The sequence below is a fragment of the Lepisma saccharinum genome, chromosome 18 (assembly GCF_977018435.1).
Source record: "Lepisma saccharinum chromosome 18, izLepSacc3.1, whole genome shotgun sequence".
NCBI classification, from domain to species: Eukaryota; Metazoa; Arthropoda; class Insecta; order Zygentoma; family Lepismatidae; genus Lepisma; species Lepisma saccharinum.
The window spans coordinates 20,601,545-20,624,233 of NC_139246.1; the positions used below are offsets into that span (position 1 = coordinate 20,601,545).

General features: G+C 37.5%; 1 protein-coding gene across 2 annotated transcripts in view; it reads right to left on the reverse strand.

The window, feature by feature from the left end:
• Window positions 1–22,689, reverse strand: part of Fancd2 (Fanconi anemia complementation group D2) — a 218,121-nt gene that overhangs the window by 165,138 nt on the left and 30,294 nt on the right. The window contains exons 1-7 of one of the 2 annotated variants that reach the window (XM_083140292.1): window positions 18,537–18,671; window positions 15,448–15,687; window positions 9,509–9,660; window positions 7,412–7,548; window positions 5,466–5,601; window positions 4,281–4,357; window positions 3,297–3,489 (exon numbers count right to left, since the gene is read on the reverse strand). In XM_083140292.1, the coding sequence (XP_082996418.1) occupies window positions 3,297–3,489; window positions 4,281–4,357; window positions 5,466–5,601; window positions 7,412–7,548; window positions 9,509–9,660; window positions 15,448–15,685 (933 nt within the window). In that variant the 5' untranslated portion in view covers window positions 15,686–15,687; window positions 18,537–18,671. Of the gene's footprint in view, window positions 1–3,296; window positions 3,490–4,280; window positions 4,358–5,465; window positions 5,602–7,411; window positions 7,549–9,508; window positions 9,661–15,447; window positions 15,688–18,536; window positions 18,672–22,689 lie in introns of those variants that run through there. The other variant, XM_083140290.1, reaches the window with a different exon arrangement.

Below are 22,689 nucleotides of genomic sequence, written 5' to 3' on the forward strand. Positions count from 1 at the left end.
TTTTGGAGCCCAAGGCCATTTTCACAGGTAAACCAAACCCCCTTGGTGCCACAGCCGATTTTGAGCAAAATGCACAGTTTCAATTAAATGAGTGTAGATCGGAGATGAATGATATACCGTTGTACGTGGAATGATCCAGAGATTCAGACTATATAAAATTTATGCAAATTTGGCATATATCTGGTGGGGGGTGGGGGGGAGAACCACCAAAATTTCAAAATTTCAGGAAAAAATGGGGATTTCCTCCCCTCCCCCAAGAAAAAAGTACATAACAGTGTGGACATGCACATGGAAATTATCACTGGCATGTAAGGAACACAAAAATATTTGCATTATTATCGTATAACCAATGTAACGCGAGTTGTACCCCCAAAAGGAATGGTCAGCATGCCACTGATTCAAGCTTCAAAATGCAGCGGTACCTTGAAGGCTAATTGCCCTAGAGAGATGAATGATATACCGTTGTACAAGGAATGAATCACAGATTCAGACGATATAAAATTTATGCACATTTGGCATATATATGGAGGGGGGGAATCCCCCAAAAAATTTAGAAACAATTGGGGATCCCCCCCCTCAAAAAAAAGGACATGAAAAGGTCAATATGCGCATAGAAATTATCACTGGCATGTAAGAAACAGAAAAATATTTGCATCATTATCATATGACCAATGTAAGGCAAGTTGTACCCCCGAAACGAAAGGCCTACATGCCACTGTCTCAAGCTTCAGATTTCAGCGAAATGAAGGGTTACATTGAAATGACTATAGCTCAGAGGCTAATTGCCCTAGCTACTTCTTAATTCTATTTTTAGACAATGCAGGGTAACTTTTGTACCCACTTGTGCTCAAGAACAAAGGCTTTTCTTCAGCGTGCCTCGAACTTCCATTCTTAGGATGCAGTTTCGACATGCCCTCTTCCCCTTCCCCCAACCCCCACCCCCTGCTTGCGCCCACATGGAAAACATTCCTTTTGACCTTGGGTACCGATAAACAAACTTCCTTCGAATGCAGTTTCCAGGGGTGAAGGAAACACATTGCTTTAGTACAACAAAGCTGTCCTTCCTTTTTCGGCAAAAATTTTGCCCTTGAAAAAAGATGCAAAAAAGAAGTCACCTTTCTCCTGCCCTTTTCATGAAAAAATATGTGCAACAATCATTTCTGTTAATTACATGTGTTAACAACAATATGAAAAAGGAAAAATGGAACTCTAGCCCAAAATAGCGAAGTTATAACGTAAAAACTACGACCTTAACAAAGCATCTCGATTGAGATGATCGGGCACACGAGGGTTACCTAAGAGTGTCTCGATCGGGACGATCGGGCACATAAAGTTTAAAGGAGAGCTATTTTAAAATTCAAATTACCTCAGCTTTATAATTAGAGCCCGGAAGTTTGGCAAAATGCCTCCTTTTATCTACTGCATATATTGATAAATTTTTCCGGATATACCTTTCTCACATTGTTTCGAATGTTTTAGAAGCCTTTTCATTTTGCCTATTTGGGACTCCACTGCCTATTTTTAATTATAATGCCTTTTTTTGCCTTTTTCAATTAAATTTGACCATTTTTTTAAAAAAAAATGTGTATATAAATTATTTTTCTCCCAAAAAAACGTTGTTGGCATTTATTTTTCTTTCGTTTATTATGTGAATAATTTTTGCCTTATTTAAGTAATATTGAACTCATGCATGTTTCAACATGCATGTGAGAAAAATGTATTTCATGCTCAGTTAGAATATTGCCTTTCGGTTAACATTTCCTTGTGTATGATTGACTGCTCAAGTGGACAGGTTGATTTCGAACACAAAGAAGATATTTCTGAAATCTCCCTCTCGAACCCGAAATAAGAAAGTTGCATCTGAGCTTAGTTTACCTCCACAACCAGTCTTGACCAGATGGGGAACCTGGATATCAGCAGCTATATATTATGCTAACAACCTTGAAAAAATCAGTGAGGTGATAGATGCTCTTCCAGAAAATGAAGCGGCTTCAATCCGTGAAGTGAAAAAACTCCTGTGCTATTCAAGTTTATTTTTGCACATTATGGTGCATTCCCAGAGACGATTACAATTACAGAACTTAAAAAAACACCTTGTAGCATCCATGAAAATGTACGAGGAATCTATGCAGCAGATGATGGAAGTGCCAGGAGAAAAGGGGTCAGCTGTTGCGGAAAAGTGCAAACGGGTAGTGAGTGCAAATGAGGACTTGAAACAATTGAAAACAATTTGTGATATTCTAAAAGGTGAAAATGCTGTTACCGAAATGCATCAAGCTACATTAGCTTGTTTTATGTATGCTACAATAACTTCTGTCGAAGTAGAAATATTATTTTCTATTACGAAAAACATTCTCTCTGACAGACTACTATCAATGAATGTTGAGTAATTAAAAAAACACCTTGTAGTTATGTGCAATCAAGACGGAGAAAATTGAAATGCTCTTCCCCATGTAGATTTTAACATGTTGCCAGAAATTATAGATAAAAGTAAGCGACTTCCAAATGTGCCTTTTTTCGGTTTATTTTGCCTTTTTTTTTCATTTTTAGTGCCTATTTCCCACATTATAAATGCCTTTTTGCCTGCCTATTTTAACGAAAATAAATGCCTGAACTTCTGGGCTCTATTTATAATATTTTAAAGTAAAACTATGGAGGACTGGTACGGTATAGTTGCAATGAAATACTTCTATTTATATAATCATAGCTATGAATATTGGCATCAATATCGGTAGGCATTTCGGCATCAGTATGGGTTCAAAGTGATATTGGCTCAGCCGAGTATTCACATGTCATAATTAAATATCTACCTATACCAGTGACAGAGGTACCAGAAAGTATCAGTTCAAATTATAATTAATCACCAATACCAGTTGATGTTTGCAGTTTTGAAGTATCACATGGAGGTATCATAAACACAAATAAATTCAATATAAACAAAACATTAAAAAAAACTTCATAGCTTTGCATAATTCCAAATATCCTTGGAATTATGCAAAATGTGCAATTTTATTTCATCCTGTGCTATTATTAGAGTCCATACTTTGTCCTATATGCTCATTTTGTTTACCTGAATGTATCTGTAGGCCTCCACTATGACATGTGTTTCAGCGTACTAGTCATACGCAAATTCTATTGTGCTTCTCACCGACTATTTCAACTGTTCATACCTATTTCAATTGATGGTCTAAACGACATACTATGATATTTTCAATGAATAATCGCCATCAGTCTCATTTCTAAAATAATATATTAGAAAAAGGTTTTATTGTGTAAAAAAAGGAAGAGATTTTTACCTCCAAAATATTGTCCTGCTCAATACCAGACATGAGAAACTTGACAATGTTTGGGAGAGATTCCACTGGAGCAGCTGGCAATGTTTTCAAAACCTGTTTACACACAGCATGTTGCAGTTCCGATTTGATGTTTAATTGTGAGAGAGAATCCAGTATAGCAGGTGCCAGTTCAAAGTTCTCGTGTAGAATTTTACTGTAATGAAAAATTTAATGTTGTTGGATTATTTCATAGGAATGTAACAACCAGTTCAAAGTTCTCGTGTAGAATTTTACTGTAATGAAAAATTTAATGTTGTTGGATTATTTCATAGGAATGTAACAACCTAATAAAATATATATCCATCTTGAACTTTCATAATCTCATGTGAGCTTCTTAACAAATACAGTATACACTCTGAAATATTTTAAATAAAATACTAGAATATTAAATCTAGTATTTAACAAAATAAGGTAAGGAGATAGGGCCCCACACATTCACAAGATTGGCCATTTGTAGAAGTGCTGCTATCAGCACCATGCTCTGTCTGCCTTAGTGGCCTTAATTATCAACCACACCTTTGTTGTATTACGGGAAGGCTTCAGTTAGCAGTGTATTCAAGCCTTTAATAAATTCATGTGCAAGTATTCATTCCAAAAAAGATTTGGCATTGCAATGTATAAACATGGAAATTGACAAAGTTTGTTTGGCATGTTCCACATCTTAATTTGACAACTACATAGTGAGCACAGAATAATAATTCACCATCAAAACTTGTTATCAAACTAGAGGCTTTCAGTTCAATTTGAAGTATCTCACTTTCAACTGTAGGTTCAGTCCTGATTAGTAAATCTCAGCATAAAATGGGCCTAAACTTTGCCAAACTTTTGCAACATTTATCACCAGATCAATAATTCACAAAGCTAACCTCTTTCTCTTGATTTCGCATATTTAAGGATTTCCTGGTCAATAACATATAAATAAACTACTTGAAACTACATACATACCTTAAATTGGATGCTGTTTCTTGATGATGTTCATCAGTAATTATGTCAGGGAGGCATATTATTATTTCACGTTTCACCTGGAACATTAGGAATGGGGCAGATTAATAGGTATTCTATTGGTACTGGCCAATATTAGCCTAATTACCGACGATTTTACTAATCTACCTATAAACAAGCCTGTAATTTAGAATAAAATTCTGCCATATTTAATTTTTATGGATATTAATGTATAATGTATGTATACTAATTAAATATTAAAGTAAATGACTAAACATACAGCTTCATTTCAAAAGGTATAACCCACTGCAGTCGCATATTACATACATTAATTAAGGAGGTAAATGAACAGGTCAAGTTCTTCAGGGAACATATACGATAAATTATATTGGATTGGTAAGTTTTATATGTGTACTTATCAGTATCAGAACTTACTTCTTCTAAAGTAAACATTCTAAAATAGTGCATCACAACAGCTGTCGGCAAAGGTTGATGACAAGCTCTGGTGTGTTTGGAATGAATTGGATTAAAATAATGGATTCTGTCATGTGGCAAAAAGGCTCACACATAGAACATTTATAAGTTAGTCATACAAACATAAAAACATATACTAAAAATCAAGTATGCATTTTTACTATTCAAGTAATACAGCGGTACATCGATTTTACATTTTTCAGGGGACTGAGCTGAAAAAACGTAAAATGCAGGAAAATTTATTGATTCATTGACTTGGGTTATTTTACTTCTATTTTCTGGCACTCTTGGCTATTCGTGAAGATGCGGGTGAGTGATGATATGATGAAACTGATGAAGGGACATTCTCAAAGAGCACCAATACCCAGGCCGGGATTTGAACAAGGGACCTCTGATGTCATAGGACATTGTGCTAGCCACTCTGCCACTCAGGCCTGAGCAGGAAAACGTAAAATTGAGGAAAATTTTATAACATTATGCTCCACTGGGACCATCAAGATTGAATGCAGGAGAATGTAAAATTGGGGTTCCTCTGTACTTTGTTTCTATAAAAGTTGAAAGTGTATATTTCTATTATAATAACCATGTGTAATGAACAACACAAAAAACTGGGGGGGGGGGGGGAAACATCCGAATACAAAGTGTGCATAAAATACCTTTCTTCTATACAACAGACAAAATTTAAGCGACATTCTTATTCAAAATAATACTCACTGGATCAGGTGCAATTTGAAGCATTTCAAACAGCCGTTCCGTTAACAGTTTCCCATCCACTATTCGATCAAGGAACCTCATCTGATGAAGAATGAACTTTATCCATGCAACTTCTCCCATGTCACCTGCATTATTGCTGAAAACAGAAATGCATAGTGGAGAAATTTTATTTTAAAAAGTGTATTGCATGTAATATATTGTAATTTAGATAACTATAATGGATATTTTTAGATAAAAAGTGATGGTAAGGGAAACAAGTTGCTGTTAAGTTCACTTAACAACATAGGCTAATTCTGACTAGACCTACAGTTTAAAGTGGTATACAAACCACTACGTGCCTAAAACCTGAGACCACTTGATCACCAACATTATCACCAGACCATTGCGGAGGTCCATGAAGAAAATGCTAATCACAATGTGATTACTTTAGCAACAAGACAAAATTCAAGCATGATTCTAGCTTTTCAAAGCAAAGGGCCTGCAATTATTTATGTTAGAGTCACTTGACATAAGTTCGAGAAGACCCTTTTATTCTTAATTCCGTATTTCCATTTCCCAATTTTTTACATTACAAACATATTAGATTTGTTTGTTGGATAATAGACAAATCAATCAGTACTCTATTTGTATCACCAAATACAGTGTATTAGTAAAAGAACCAAGAAATTTATCGACACAATATTGCTATAAACAACTTGTGATGTAGTGCACAATTCTTTCATTTATTACATTTTAATAAATATAAAGGTTTAATTCATATCAGTACTCCGCTTTTGTCAACCAATGTTTTCAAGCTTCTCATTTGAATGATCAGACCCAAAAAGGTATAGACTTACATAAACAAAAACTAATTTAAAGGGAAAATGACAAGGTGGATAAAAACATCATGATTTTTTATTTTATAAAAATATTATTGATGATTATTTTGATTTAAATAATTTTTTTAATATATTTAAATAATAGTTTGTGATTTTTAAAAGAAAACTTCCATAAAGTAGCTTGGATGTTCTTTGGTAAAATAGGTATAAATATACCTGTTTGTTTGTCAATATTTAAGGCATTTTCTTATCTCTTTCAGACTGCAGTCAGTCTATACATAGTGTGTTATGCTGTATATCAGAACAGTTTTCCATGTAAAAATTTCACATCAAAGCACAGTGAAAGTGTATTATTTATTTACTAATCTGTTGTTTGTGCTTAATGAAACTAAGATGAAAGATTTAATTTGTCAGTATTTTAAAAGCTACTTGTGGCAGAATACAGCCTGCATAGCTGTAACTTAAAATAAAAAAGAATTAGTCTCATAATATTGACAACACACATTTGTTTACAGTTTATTTTGTTCCCATGCTCTTCCTTTGAAAACATAAGAATATCTGAGGAACTAATAAGCATCATTGATTGGAAAGAGATAAATATGACCAAACTGAACAAGATGACGATGAAGAAGCAAAATTGAATTAAGAAAGTTTAAACATGATTTTCACTTAAAGAAAGCTTAAACAAAAGAAAGATGCAGGCAGTGGGGATGAAATTTTTAGAATTATATTGGGGAAGACTAGAAGGGATGGAATAAGGAATGAGGAGATACAACAGACAGTGAGGGTGGTGAAGTTTCAGAACAGAACAGAACAGATAAGATGGTTTGGACACATGAAGATGATGGATGCAGAAAGACTGCCAGTGAGAGCTTACAATGCACAAGGAGTGGGAATAAGGCCCAAGGGGAGACCAAGATGTCGGTGGAAAGAGCAGAAAGTGGAGAACATTAGGAGAAGAGGATCAAATTGGAATACTGTGAAAAGAGTGGTGGAAGACCAGAAGAAAATGGAGAGGCTTGACTTCTATGCCAGAGGCAGGAAACGACATAGGATGATGAAGCCTATGGATGAAGCCACTCAAGAATTTGGGGAGACTTTGCTTTGAAAAAACAAGAAAGAACTTACTCATCCGAGAAAGCGATCTCTGTGATCTTATCTAGCAACTTCTCAATTAGCTGGGATTGCAGACATTCAATGTTCAGTAACAACCTCACCAAACTATCTTGAGTTGCTCCTCTTGCAGAGTCACAAGAAGGGGATGTCTGAAACAAAAGGAATACATGTAAGTGTTCTCGGAATTGCCCATGTTATCGCATCTATATTACTAGTAACAATAAAGCCACGTTTTGTAACAATGATTACGGTCTCTATGCTCTAATAGCATGATTTTGTAAAAGGGGTGGTACTTTCTCCTTGTAACAGCTCAGTGAATGGACCGGTCTTCAAAAATGGAAGCAGCAACCAAGACCATTCACTACAACAAATTCTTAAAGATCTGGAAAAACTAGGTTCGTAGACATACTTTAGGCTCATAAACATGTACATATCCTAACTGCACAGGTGTATGTAACGGATGTGGCCAAAATGTTGGACATTGTCTAGTGACCTGCTTTAGCAACTTCTTTAGGACATAAGAAATACTCACACAATTCCCCTCATTCATACAGACCTGACTCATACACTACTCTGGATTAAAATATAAGTGGGCTGAAATAACTGTATGGAAAGTTGATAGAATCTCTTTTCAAACTTGCCTGTTTATTGTATTAGGATTGGCACGTAAATCTAAACAAACACGGATCCATATGATTATTAAACAACAAGTAGGCCTCTGCATAAAAGTCAGATATAAGTATATGTATAACACAGATAAACTGTGATTCAATTTAACAAATATTCGCTTTGTATTATTTTCTCAATCACAGAAAAGACGACATGAAATATATTATATCAGGTATATTTTAACAATCTATTTCAACATTAATCAACAGTCTCAAGATTTCCTATTTTACTTTAAGTTTTGCCCTGACATTAAATATAGTTTATGTAGAAAGGAACTTTTTTTTTTTACTCGGCAAAATAAGACAGGCATTCACACATTCACTCTATCCACAATTATATGAATTATACGTTAACAATCGACACATCACTATACTTACATTCTTCAATTATACTACAAGTGTATTTTTTCATCATCCTCTAGCACGTCGTTGCAATTAACCCAGGTAAATAAATGAAACGACGATACTTCAATGAAGTTACAATAAATTGGTCATTCTTGTGCAATTACAAAACTGAAGTTTTAAAAGGAATGGAAAAATCTGATTGAAAAACTAAACTGTGTGAGAAAAATGTTGTTGACTGTTCCCATTAAATGCCATGCCCAAAAAAACTACTTATCAAGAGCATGAAGTGTGCCAGTAGAGTGGCAACTTCGTTAGCGATAAGCCTGTTTCATGCAGGCTGAGGCGAGTATTGGTGGGGAGGTACACTGCTAGATACACACACACATACACACACTGATCCAGGACAAAAGGGAGACAGAGACTGATTCACGGTTTCCCATGAATGAAAAGGCACGTACGCAAGCTGTTTCTCGATTTGATAGCCACCTAGCGGGAAATCAGTTTGCACACGTAAACATGAATCTGCAACAATTTCTGAATGGCGCACTGGTGATGCAATTCACACTCACTCGCACACTTTACAAGCGAGTGAGGCCGTGGTGGACGGATAACAAATTAATGTTTAATTCCGGTCACCACAGCTTGTAGTGAGTATTTTTATTTACACAAAAAAATGTACACATTTAACATAGGTCTGCAAGTAATTAGCAACATCAGCCACTACAAATACACCTTTATTGTTATTAACAAAAAAAAAAAAAGGAAAGAGTAAACACTCAGTAGACACAAGAAAAACCTCAAAATTTTCGAGGGCACGTTCCACATTGTCAGGGTCTGGTGAGTGTTTCCGCTTTCCTTTCTTAATTGTTATTTAGCTCCTTCTCTATATTGTTACTAATATATGAAGGGCTGGGGGGCTGGGAGCAGTTGTTTGTTTGTTATGGAAAAACAAATGGTGATTAGAAATATTAGCAGCATGACAATTTTAAGCAGATATTTAATGAAAAAAGGAAATGTCAGCTTTCCAACTATTTACATACAAACCTAGCAACATTTTTAAAACATGTTCATGAAATATAGAAACAAGGTATCTTACCTTTGTGGGGGAAAGGGCCTTCTTCAAGTTAGCAATGTCATTGTTGACGTGCTCTTCGAATCCTCTCATGAATTCCTTAACATTATTGGCCTCTCTACCTTTCTCCTCCAAGATCTTCTTCAGGTCCCTTACAAACATTGCCTGGTCTTGTTCTAGATACAAAAAGAAATGTTATAACAAAATTATCCCATCAGGCAGGCATCTTTGATATTTAACATGCCTGCTTTTGCTTTATACTTTAGACTCTTGCTCCCCCCAAGATGTTGTAGGAGACATAGAGAACATGTTCATTTCTAGCCTCCAGCTTCCCTCACACCTATTACCTCGGGACAGCAGAGACTGTACAAGGTGATAGGGATATCGTTACAGAAAAGGCCAGTCTTGTTCCACATATTAATGAGGCATAGGATAAATACAAAGGATTGTAGAAATCGGGAAGGTAATTTCACCAGACTTTGCTCAGACTTTCGTTCCGCTACATCAGCTCCAGGTTGATATAGTTCACTATGCAATTAGTCGATGACAAGCATTGCTATATGGAGAACTGAGTTGCATCTCTGTCTGCGTGATTCGATGCAATCCTCCTGCCAAGTTAGAACATATACCGGGTGCGTCAAAAAAACTTTGAACTGTCATAGAAAATTTATTCTCCAACCCACAAGGTTAAATTTCTGGGAAAAGAAAGGCTACAGTCCAATTTGAAAAATATGTGTACTTTCTGGACAGACTGAATGATTCAAATGGTGGTTAAAGTAATTGTTCAAAATGATGGCCTTGAGCTTCGATACATTTCTGAGCAAGGGTCACGTGATTGAGAGTGGTGGAAGTGCTAGTAGTGTGCTACGCATAATGAAGAAAAGCAAGTTGAGTGTGTACAATCCAAGGCTGGTGCAACAGCTAAGTGACGACGACCCAGATCGCAGGGTACAATTTTGTGAATGTGTTAAGAAGATGGTTACACGTGAACTGGGATTTATGGGTAGCATTGTTTGGTCGGATGAAGCACAATTCAAACTTAATGGAACTGTCCATAGGCATAATTATGTGTGCTGGGCTGAAGATAATCCCCTCATTACTGTTGAAAAGTCTGTGAATTTGCCTGGTGTAAATGTGTGGTGTGGTTTGTCTCCTAGGGGACTCATTGGTCCTTTCCGTTTTGAAGGTACTGTAACTGGAGAAAAGTACCTAACAATGCTTGCTGATTCCATTTTCCCTGCCATTCGTGCAATGTACGGTAATGACAGGTTTTATTACCAACAAGATGGCACCCCGCCGGACTATCATAGGAATGTACGAGCATACCTGGATCAAAATGTACCAGGCCAGTGGATAGGATGCAGGGGACCAATAGAGTTTCCTGCACGCTCTCCAGAACTTACACCGCTCAATTTTTTCTTATGGAGCACAGTAAAACATGGGGTGTACTGTCGTAAACCACGTAACCTGGACACACTTTGGGATGAGATTCAAGCGTGTGTGCAGAAATCCCATTGGACACTTTGGTGCGAAGTACGAAATCCGTCGTGACTAGAGGCCTGCACAAGACCTGGAGTAGACCCATTCGAGAGACATCGCTCCTGAAATGCCATGCAACCTGCGCAACAACCTCGCTTGAGCACCTTGCCTGACCATCTGCTCAGATCGTTCTTGGCAGGTATTGAAAACCCGCTGGGTACCCGGAGTCGTAAGATAGATAGCTAGTAGGTCTCAGTGTGTTCATTCAATCAACTGCACGCCCCTCCCTCTGCATGACATAGTTGCTTAGAGTAGAAACTGCACAGGGCGCACACCTGTCTGCAGTGTTGCCAACTGCACTAGATTTTCACTACTTAAAAAAGGGAACTCAAAGCTTCGTAAGCCACATCGCCAATGAAATGAGATTTACGGATGTTGCTACCCCACACACACACACACATTGAAATAGGTTTCCCGTGGCACAGGATCCATAAGTATATGTCGTAAACAACCAATATACGTATATATAGGGATATAGGGCAGGACTGAACATACCACGTTCGACGCTGAGGTCGCAAGTCGAACAAGACACTGTTCTACTGTGAACACCAGGGCCGTAGCCAGCCACGGGCATTGCCGTTACCCTCGTTTGGGGAGGAGGGGGGCAAGTACTTGGATAAACGTGCCAACAACAACAATAATAGTAATAAATTAGCATGAAAGGCATTATTATCCTCATAAATCATGCAAAAAGGGGGTAGAAGTCTGTTCTCACGCATTTATGTTGAAACAGAGGATTAGAAATATTTTTTTCAACACGTCAATTTCACATTAGCTAATGGAAAATAAGCACACAGACTGTTTTTGAAAGAAAGTGCATGATAAATGCATTCTGAATGTACATACATATGGCATGTAAAATTTCCATCTACAATATTTTCTCTTCACATGGAGCGACGTAAAATAAGAAATACATATGCTAACACTAAATTGTGTACATATTCAAAATTTCATTAAAGCATATATATTATTTAAATGCATTACATAATCAATTCACCCAACTCGTAACAAACCAACATTAATAGCAAATAATATCACGGACCGCCATGACATTCTCTGTTTTAAAACTTTTCTCACTTAAATCGTTCGGCGCCCACAGCTGACTCCCGCTACCCCCTTGCTACGGCATTCAACTTGATGAGACTGTATAATATTTTATAATATATTTCTACTTTCATAAAATTTGAAATCAAGGGGTTGCAATTACCCCTTCATTCCCCCTCTGCAGGTGCCCTTGGCCGTCTGGAAGGAAAATGCAAGAAAAATATGAAAATTAATTCCATCTTGAGTACCGTTTAGCCCTGCTACTCTTAAATTCTGCTAGCCTGTTTTTTCTTGTACTTTAATGTTTGACCCCACCCTGGCCCCTCCACTAGACTTAATTTCCGTCCAAGGTTGTGAGCAATGCCCCCTGCCCCCCTCTGGTTGCACCACTGCGTGCCTGGTTAAGGCACCATGCAATAAAAAACAATTAGTTTTCAGTGAGGAGTTTTTTGTTTGCTCGATCATTCATTTAGATAAATGAAGTTGTAATATTACGTGCATTTCCTGGCAATAAGATAAAAACTGCTTACGCTGAACTGAAACCGCTAAGTATATAAATTCTCCTTGGAGGAGAGAGCTCCTCCTAGGACTTCGTAGGATTTAGGAGCTATGTAAGTAGGCAACACAGGCTGCAGCTGTCCACGTGGTGATGAAACACCTGGAGCGACACGCTGCCAGAGGGCTGTTTCCTTCCAGCAGGTTTTGCAGGTGCCCGGGTCTTGTTGAATGCCCAATTATCTTGTAAGCGCAGAGCACCTTGAAGACCAAGAACCCGGGTAAAGATGCAAGTCAACTCGTTGCCGTGGGCAGGCGAGCAGGTATACCTGTCCTTGCGGGCAAGCGGGCAGCAGGTAGGTAAAAGCCAGACTATGCAGCCCTTTAGTCGTGACTCATACTCAGAAATGTATCGAAGCTGAAAGCCAACATTTTGAACATTTACTTTAACCACAATTTGGAACATTCAGTTTGACCAGAAAGTACACTTGTTTTTCAAATTGGACTGTAGCCTTTCTATTCCCAGAAATTTAACCTTGTAGGGTGGAAAATAAATTTTGTATGACAGTTCAAAGTGTGTCTACATTTTTTTGACGCACCCGGTATATCTGAGCAAGGATCGTGGTTTATGTCACTCTTGCTCTACCATCTAAAATACTAAGAATAAACTAGTATGAATCTCTACTAACTTTAAGGGCATTCTGCTCATCTGACATACACTAGGAAGCAGTTAAACATCTGTCATATGGCAAACTGAAGTGATGAATTCAGTCATTCTCTACATTGTGTACACTCACATGCCAAAATGGGGAATAGGCAACATAACTGGCAGGAGTGTCAGGCTGTGGGTTAGAGACAGTGGTTAGGGGTCTTCTTTCTCCTTCTCATTCCCCCCTCTCTTACAAAACTGAATATAGCAATCCACATGCATTGAATTCCAGATTCATGGCTGCATGTAGAAATTTTACATGGTTTGTTTTCTTGCCTTGCAAATACAAACGCGCATACAAAAAAGGCCTAATTGGCTTGACGTTTTAAAGATTTGTTTTAAAAAAAAGACCAAATCTCCACTTCAAGTAGGGAGTTGAAGGAAGGGGATGTTTTGACTTGCTTTGTGTCTCGTGGTTTGTTTGAGTTTGTTTTAAAGCCCCCTTTGTCAGCTAGCGATCTTGTCGTCTTTAGTGGACAGCCTGATTAACAATAAAATATTAGTGTCAATTTTCTTAACATGAACATGTATGGCACTTTACTTGGCATATATATAGTCTGCATACACTAACAATTATGTAGCTCAAAAATTGAATTATGTTATAACATAAATGAGTCTTTCTGAGATACATTTCCATCTACCAATACATTCGGGTGTCTCATATTATACTGCCATATTTCACTACAGTTAAAAGATACATTTGTTGTACCTCATAAATTCTTCACACCAAAGTTATATCCATAAATATAAAAAATATATTTAAAGTACCATTAACAAAATTGCAGTGAACAATTCCAAATCTGATTGATCTACCACTTTTGCCTAATTGTGAAGATAGGATGAAAAGTTATAAGATCAGTGCTCGAGGTAAGAGCTAGCAAAATCCTCCCAGCTAACTCCATGGCTCAACCAAACATCCCCCCAGCTAACATTTTCCACTTCAAGGGCTGGATAAGATGAAACTGATAACAGGCAAACAAAAGTTCCACAGAGGATTATACTGGATTCAAGCCCAAACAGCAGGGCCTCGTTAGTCTGCAACAATGCAGTCCAGGGTGTACTAAATGGTACTAAAGCTGACACTGAAGAGACCTCTCCTTGCACCCCCACTGCCAGCTTAGGTTATCAACCAGTATAAATGATTTCGCACGACGACATTTTGTAAGTAGAACTTGAATGTTGTAACTAAAATCTATTTTTACTTGTTCTATTGGTAATGAATTTTAAGTATTATTGATACAGTGAGACTCTGACTTTATGTTCTTCAGGGAGCAAGATGAAAACTTAAAACTGCAAGAAATGTAAAGAAAAGGGACACATTGTAACACCATCAAGATTGAATGTATTAAGTGGGTAAACAAAAAATCCAAGGAATGTAAAAATCAGGGTTCCATAGTAATAACTAAAATTTGCATTATCAAGAAGAATGAACCATTCCCAAAGTTTTAAACTTGTCATTATAAGTAGGCTGCGGTGGCTCAGTCGGTAACGTGTCTGACTACCATGCTAAAGGTCCCAGGTTCGATCTCCGGCCGGTTCAAATCCGGGAACTTTTCTAACGATGGAAGCGGCCCCGGAGCCCACCCAGCGTCGAATAACATGGGTACCTGGGGGAAACCCTGGGGGGTAAAGGCGGTCAGGGGCGTGATGCTGATCACATCACTCCCACTCACGACCGGATCAAGAAAGTGTGGGGCGTTACCCCCACACCCCCTATATGCCTTCATGGCATGGTGCTATGCACAGGGGAGCACTTTAGCTTTTTTGTTTTACCTTTTGATTATAATTATGGTACTTTAGTATTATACGGACTACCTTATTACATCCATTCTACCTTCTGAGTATTAGCCCGTTTCAGGATCGACAAAATTGTATTTAACCTAACCTAAAATTTAACATAGATAAATCAGGTAGTACGTATAATACTAAAGTACCATAATTATAAATATACAACTAAAGTTACCAAGTTGGCAATGGCAGTAATAATATTTTCTTTATCATCTTATCAATTTACTAAGCTAAAGAAAAATAATATTGTTTACAGTTGAAATAAAAAAAGCATCGAATCACTTTTTGAAGAAAGCAGTATACTTTTCTTCCATATATTTTAATTTGTCTAGTTTATAATATATGATTAATAAGCATTCAATAATTCCAAAAAACTAAAATAACCTACCTAATACATGTGGATCATCCCCATTTTGTAGTTCATATTCTGATAAATGTAGAGCTTCTTCAAAAAAGGACTTGTTACTAGATATTTCTTGAGGCTTCAAGAATTTTGTTTTTTTCTCAGCACCATCATTCGTCAGAATCCTTTTATTCGATAAACTCACATTTTGACTTCTGTTCAATTTCCCACTTGACGTAACAAATATGGGCTTGGAACGTTTGTCTCGTGCATTTCTGTACATTTCTGAAAATACAATATTTTTTACAAAAACAAAAAGTTTCAAAGCTATGCTATACATGTACTGGAACTTCTCAATAATGGACACCAATGGGGAAATGTCCATTGATCACAAAAGGGGCAATAGTCAACAAATGGTTGCTTGCTGAGAAATATACGGAATGCAAAAAAAACATTCTGTGCAAAAGAATTAATCCCTTCAGGATGCACTGTACTTTTGTAAATATATGGAATTAGTGGTACACCTCTGAGAAAGTGAAATATTTTACATGGTTTATGAAGATTAAATGTTATTTATGAATGTTTTCAGTTAATTTAGTTATTTTAAAGTGGGTGAAAGGTCCAGAATTAGTTTCGGTAATGGTTCCGATTGTTTTATGATTTATTTCAAATTCTCCTAGCAGAAAGATTAATTATCGTAGAATTTTTTCAATCATTTTCACACAAAACTTGAACCTTCCTTAAAGTAATGAGCACCGTTTGGATTTCGAAAACAAATTATTTAAAAAAAACTTATTGATAACCTAACCTAACCTTGCATGGTTCATGGGGCTATTTATGAATGGTTGGTAAATATGCGATATCGCCCGGATGGATTTCTTCAAATTTACAGGAGAAAGTACTTACTGAAATGAGTTTCTTTAGCATTCTGGACGTTCTTGGAAGTATTTTCTTTCACGGAAAGTAAAAACTTCGTACTTTAATGCTGCCAAACAAGAATTAATCACTTTTTACGTAAGAAATTGGCATTGCCTGCCACATTATGCCATTGTTTCCATTGTGTGCATGCAGATGGCGAGAGCATTGAAAGTCACGCGATCTCTGCAGTGTTTCCAAACGTGCGTTTTTTTTACGAAAATTTCTATTTTTAACTATGTTCGCCGCCGCGCTTTCTTTTTTTGATGAATTTAGGGGTGAAATGAGTGCTAATGGAACCTAACCTAACAGGCCAAACCTAACCTTGTGTGAATGGTTTGTGGGGATATCTGTGGATGGTTTTTGGAGCTACTCATGGATGGCTTTTGGGGCTAACGTGCATGGTTTGTGGAGGTAAACATGAAAAAAAAAATCGAAATAGTACGTAATTTTCCATCATGAAGGTTTGAAACACTGCTTGTGCACTGAAAATCGACAAAACACAAGCTGGCGCATCATGACGCGCGATGATCCATTACAAGTGCACGCCATATTGTCTAGTACAAAAGCGGAACAAGTAAGACAAATAATCAATCGTAATATGAAAAGTTGACAGTATTTTATGGAAAAAGGCATAACCTCACCTTAAAGAATGTTCCGCGAGGCAAAATAGGTAAGTACCAGTGGTAAAATTAAGGAAATAAATTAGTGAAAGGTGTCCGGGCATTATCGCATATTTACAGAAAGGTTCATGGGGCTATTTATGAATGATTTGTGGGGCTACATGCATGGTTCTTGGGGCTATCCGTGCATGATTCGTGGGGTTTTCGAACCTGCAAAAAAAAAATACAAAATCAATAACATGAAAGTAGGTATTTTTCGATGAAGAAGGTTGCAACACTGCATAACCACTGATCATGAACAACGGTAGTCAAGATTTCTCCACCATATTGCGTGCAACGCAAGCGAAAACGAACAAACAAGAATTACTCGATATGTCAAAAATTGAGATTATTTGCGTGAATAAAAGGTACTAGTTTACTATCCTTCGGACACATTTATTTATTTTTACAGAAGAAACTACTTACCGTAATAAGTTCCTGTAGCATTGTCGAACATCGGGAAGGTGTGATGTGGGAATGTTTCATAGCTGAAATTCATGTTGTTCGTTGAAAATTAATTCTCCAACGGAGAATAGCTAGCCCCACGAACCATTGGTGCGTGGATAGGTTAGTTCTGTTAGGTTAGGAAACATAGTTAAAATTTGGTGTCGTGTTAGTATCAGGATCTAGAAATTGGAAATAATTGTGAACCATTGGCGCGTGGTTAGGTTAGTTCTGTTAGGTTAGGAAACATAGTTCAAATTTCATCAAAACAACGTTGATACACCTTCAGCAATGTTCCGCGAAGCAGATACGTAAGTACGAATGTCAAAAATTGACGAAACGAAAAAATTAGAGGTGTCCGAAGGATAGTAAATTTTTACCCTTAAGGTAATGCTAGGAGAACTCAATCTGACCTGCCTAACATAACCACAATAGCATTTAGGGTTATTATTAAAATGCTAAGAGAACTAAACTGACCCACCTAACCTAACTACGAAAGTATGTATTGGGAAGTGAAAAGCCACTGTCAAGGAAACATGCAGCAAGTAATCGCTACAGCTCCACAGTATATGTTAAGACATAAATCGAAATCGAACCATGTAAATATTGCACACGTAGCATGATGAAATCGCAATAAAACAAAAGGGAACTTAGGTCTTAGTTTCATATACAAACTGTTTGTGCATAATATCAGAACAAAGCTATCTCTTGTTGCTTTAGTTTCATAAATGTCAGCCTCCTGATTAAAATAATTTTCAAAATTTTCTTAAACTTAGGTCCACAAGTGCAATGGGAAAATCGCATTTTGTTATAACACAATGTATTCAATGTCAGCAGTCCAATGTTAACTGACCTGTGAATTCTTTGTACTCCAATCTTCAATATGAACATTTTGTAAAACATGTGTTGTTGTAGCTAAATACCCATCTTCTTGAACATTGATTTTTTTAATGCGTACCATCAAAAGTAATTCTGTGATGTGTATTGATTGTGTCCTGTCACTTACATAAAAATAGTTTATTGTGATCATGCAGTCTCTCAATTCTTTCCTACAAACAAGTTTGAATAAATAATCACAATAACATAACATTTGCAATGGTTTACCAGACTTACTCGTTAGCTTATACCCAGTTTAAGTTAGTCCTTTACTTTATGAATTCAATCATCCCGCTATTCAAGTAATAATCTTGAAAAACATGTCAAAACACGTCACGTCCCATCCTATCATTTCTCCCGCGCCATTTATGGGTGTCTCCAGTACAGCTCACTGACATTTAAAACATATCTCAAATATAGCAGCCGCCATACTTGCCAACATAAACATCACTACTATTGGATATTCGGTTCACCAACAAACTCAAGCCTACCGGCAAAGTTTTCGGGGTTCTCCGGCTAGGGATGTGCGCTGTGCGCATTGTCGTCCGGAAGGGAGGGCTATGGCCCGCCCTGGAAAATGAATGCCCCCTCTAAATTATATATTTCACACGCAATTTCATTTCATTCACAGTAATTTATGATCATTATTATGAGTGTGTTGAGAAACATGATAATTTCAGACTGAAGCAGTGTCTTTGAGGGGGGGCATCAATATTGTAGGGAAAAATATGTCTCCTTTGTCCCCCTGGAAAAAAATACCTTGTGTGCCCCTCCCTGGAAAAAATCCTGCGGACATCCATGGCTGTCCGGGATCCCGAAAAGTTGGCACTCGAATTAGAAAAAACTCCACCCAATCCCGGAGACGCTAGATGGCACGACGGTGTACTTACGCTGTTTCAGGGACAATCACGTGGGCTCAGTGGCGTAGCAGCCACGCCCGCAATGCGGGGTGGCGCTATGTTATCTCTCTGTCATACTGAAATTTTATATAATCCCAGAAATTCAGCAGTTACTGTCGCTTATTTAAAAAATGTATTTACGAAACAGAAAGTTGGTTCCCAGCAGGGTTGGCATGTTTAAAACAATTTGTTTTAAACGTTTAAAACACACGGCTTTGTTTTTTTTACAAATGTTTTAAACGTTTAAAACAATGTGTTTTAAACATGTTTTTTTTAGAAGTGTTTAAAACATATTTTGGTACTTGATATTTTATAATCTATGATTTTTTTTTGTTTGGCAACCCTGTTTTTTAATTCAATCTCTGTTAATTAATCCGTGCTTTATGGGTCTCACTTATCGCACAACACTTGCCCAACCTTTTGTTCTGACGTCACGGGAGAAAACTATGCACAAGGTAGCAAAACTGTTGTGCGACAAGAAAGACCCGTGCTTTACTGTAGAAATCGAAACTTCTCAGTTCTTTGTTTCCTACCGTCCTGTAAGTTTGAGACAGGTGGAAGCTGGAAACTAATATCTGAATACACAATGTGTGATTTTGATCATGACGTGATTTTTATTTCTCTTGCGATACGATTCATTGGTTTGTATAACTGAATGAAGCGCAGATGGTTACTTTTGGTAACATAATTTTGTACTTGGAAAGATAAATTGATCTGGAGAATTTATTATGACACTGCAGGTTGTTTTCTGCTATATAAACTGTTCAGGCAGCAGGAAATATTTCATCTTGATTTTTCCAGGACGAGGATAGTAATTCAATAATACGAGGGTCCCTATTTATATTTCGAGTCTATCAATGAAAAAGCAGGAATTTGGCATTGAAAACTGCTTTTTGTTTTTCGAAGTATTCTCCTTTATGGTCAATATACTTTTGCATTCGTTCGAACCATTTGTCAAAGCAGTTTTTCCAATCTTCTTGAGACAACTCCATAATATGGTTTTTGAACGCATCAACGGCGTCTTCCGCCGACGAAAATCGTTGTCCACGCAATTTATTCTTGACATTCGGGAACAAGAAGAAGTCATTGGGTGCCAAATCAGGACTGTACGGCGGATGACCCATCAATTCGATTTTTTGACTGTTCATAAAGTCGGTTGTTAGACGAGATGTGTGACAGCTGGCATTGTCTTGATGAAGAATGATCCGACGGCGTTTGTTTGTTTTCCGTATTTGACCGAAGACCTCTGGTAAACAAATTGTTGTGTACCATTCAGAGTTGACCGTTCTACGTTCCTCTAAAGGCACAGTTGCCACATGACCAGTTTTCCCGAAAAAAAAGGTGACCATTTGTTTCGATGTGCTTCGAGCGCGAACAACTTTTGTTGGATTGGGTTCATCTTCAAACACCCATACAGTCGTTTACGTTCCGACTCATATGCATATATCCATGATTCGTCACCTGTTACAATCTTATATACGTCTTTTGAAGCACCACGATTGTATTTATTGAGAATTTGTTTGCACCAATTGACGCGAGCGTCTTTTTGAGTTTTTGTCAAATTGTGTGGGATCCAACGAGAACATACCTTTCTCACAGCTAAATGATCATGTAATATTTTATATATGCTGGTGGAACTAATGCCTATGGTTGCCTCAATCTCACAGTATGTCACATGACGATCTTGCAGTATTAGGTTTTGCACAGCATCAATGTTTTCTTGAACAACAACTGATTTTGGACGACCTTCGCGAATCTCGTCGGTGAGCGAATGGCGGCCACGATTAAATTCGTTATACCAGCGTTTCACAGTGGCAAAGGATGGGGCTTCATCGCCAAATGTGAAAGTAAGTTGATCGATGCACTCTTGTCTTGATAATCCACGTCGAAAATCGTAAAAAATCATCGCACGAAAATGTTCACGAGTTAATTCCATTTTATTGTTGTCGCGCAATCTCCAAGGCAACATAAACAACACAAATGAAGCTATTGACAAAACATTTGAAGTACGTTATGGTCAATAATGCCAGACGATTCCGTGCAAACGTCAAATCGCGCCTAACTTCAATCAGTGTTGCCAAGGCTCAAAATATTATGGCCCTCGTATTTAGTTTCTTGAAATTTAGATGAATATGAATCCTAACCTACTTCAACAGTGACGGAAAAAGGGGGCTATTACCCCCAACCTTTGTCCCTGCAGTAGAGGTGTGCGGGATCCCGAAAAGTCGGGACCGGGATCGGGGGCAAAACAGGCCCGTAGCTAGAGGGGGCAGGGGGCAACTGCCCCTCCCTGAGAGCCTGCTTTGGCACATCTGTGAAAAATACAGAACACATTCCTATCTGAAATTCTCAATAATCTTTACAATTATATCATGTGTTACTCTAGCAACATAACAAAGACACTTATTGGTTTTGTGATTTATTAGGGTGTGTGGGATTCCGTATAATGTCGTATCATGAGTGGGGGGAGGGGGGAATGCCCTTCCAATTTCAGGCTTCGGAAAATGATTTCGCAATTTTCAGTATCTAGAAGAGTTGTGACATTTTGAGTAGTCTTGTATTAAAAGTGCGTATAGGTGTCGGATGTTTTTTTTGGGATGTGTTGCTATGAACTTGGAACTGCTTAAATTTTTGCTTCATGTGATAGAGAGAGGGAGTGGATATTTGAGTTTTGTTACGTATCGTTGCATTTCTGCCACTTCTAGCTAATGGCAACAATGACTGATGACGTGAAATTGATGAAGAGAGACTCACAAACAGTGCCGAAACCACAGGGGGGCATGGGGCATTGCCCCCCCCCCACCTTGGACGGAAGTCCATTCTATGGGAAGCAAACATTGAAGTAAAAAAACAAGACTAGGAGAATCTAAGAATAGCAGGACAATTGGATACTTATGATGGAATTAGTTTTTACGTGTTCCTTGCATTTTTCTCACAGACGGTGAAGGGGACTTGCAAGGGGCAATAGCCGACCTCCATTTCAAATTTTATACAAATAACAATACATTTCGTAAAATGTCCTTGCTCGCTTCGCTCGCAATATCTGCTATTCTTATAGTCCAAGTTCAGAGCCATAGCTATGGGGCGGCGGGAGTTGGCCCTGGGAGCCAAATGATCTATAGTAAAAAAACATGTTAAAGAGAATGCCATGGCACCCCGTAAAGTTATTTGCGCCCTATTAAAACAATTTCTTTCTATGAAATTTAATATGAAATATTATAGATGACACTGTAATCCAAGAAGCCATTGATCAGTCAAGGGATTCCTATTTGTTTGTCCGGTGTTAAAACCTGTATTTCAACTATAATATAATACAATTCACACAATATTTTGCAAAATGGTTAACGTAACCAGTAGGCAAACATTGTCTGTAGTGATGCAAGAGTCTCCCCTTTGAAGGAAATAGAGTCCGTGGTTGACTAAGGGACCCATGCTTTAATGTTTTAGCAAGTACAAAAAATGTATTACAAATTTTTACACAATTCATCAAA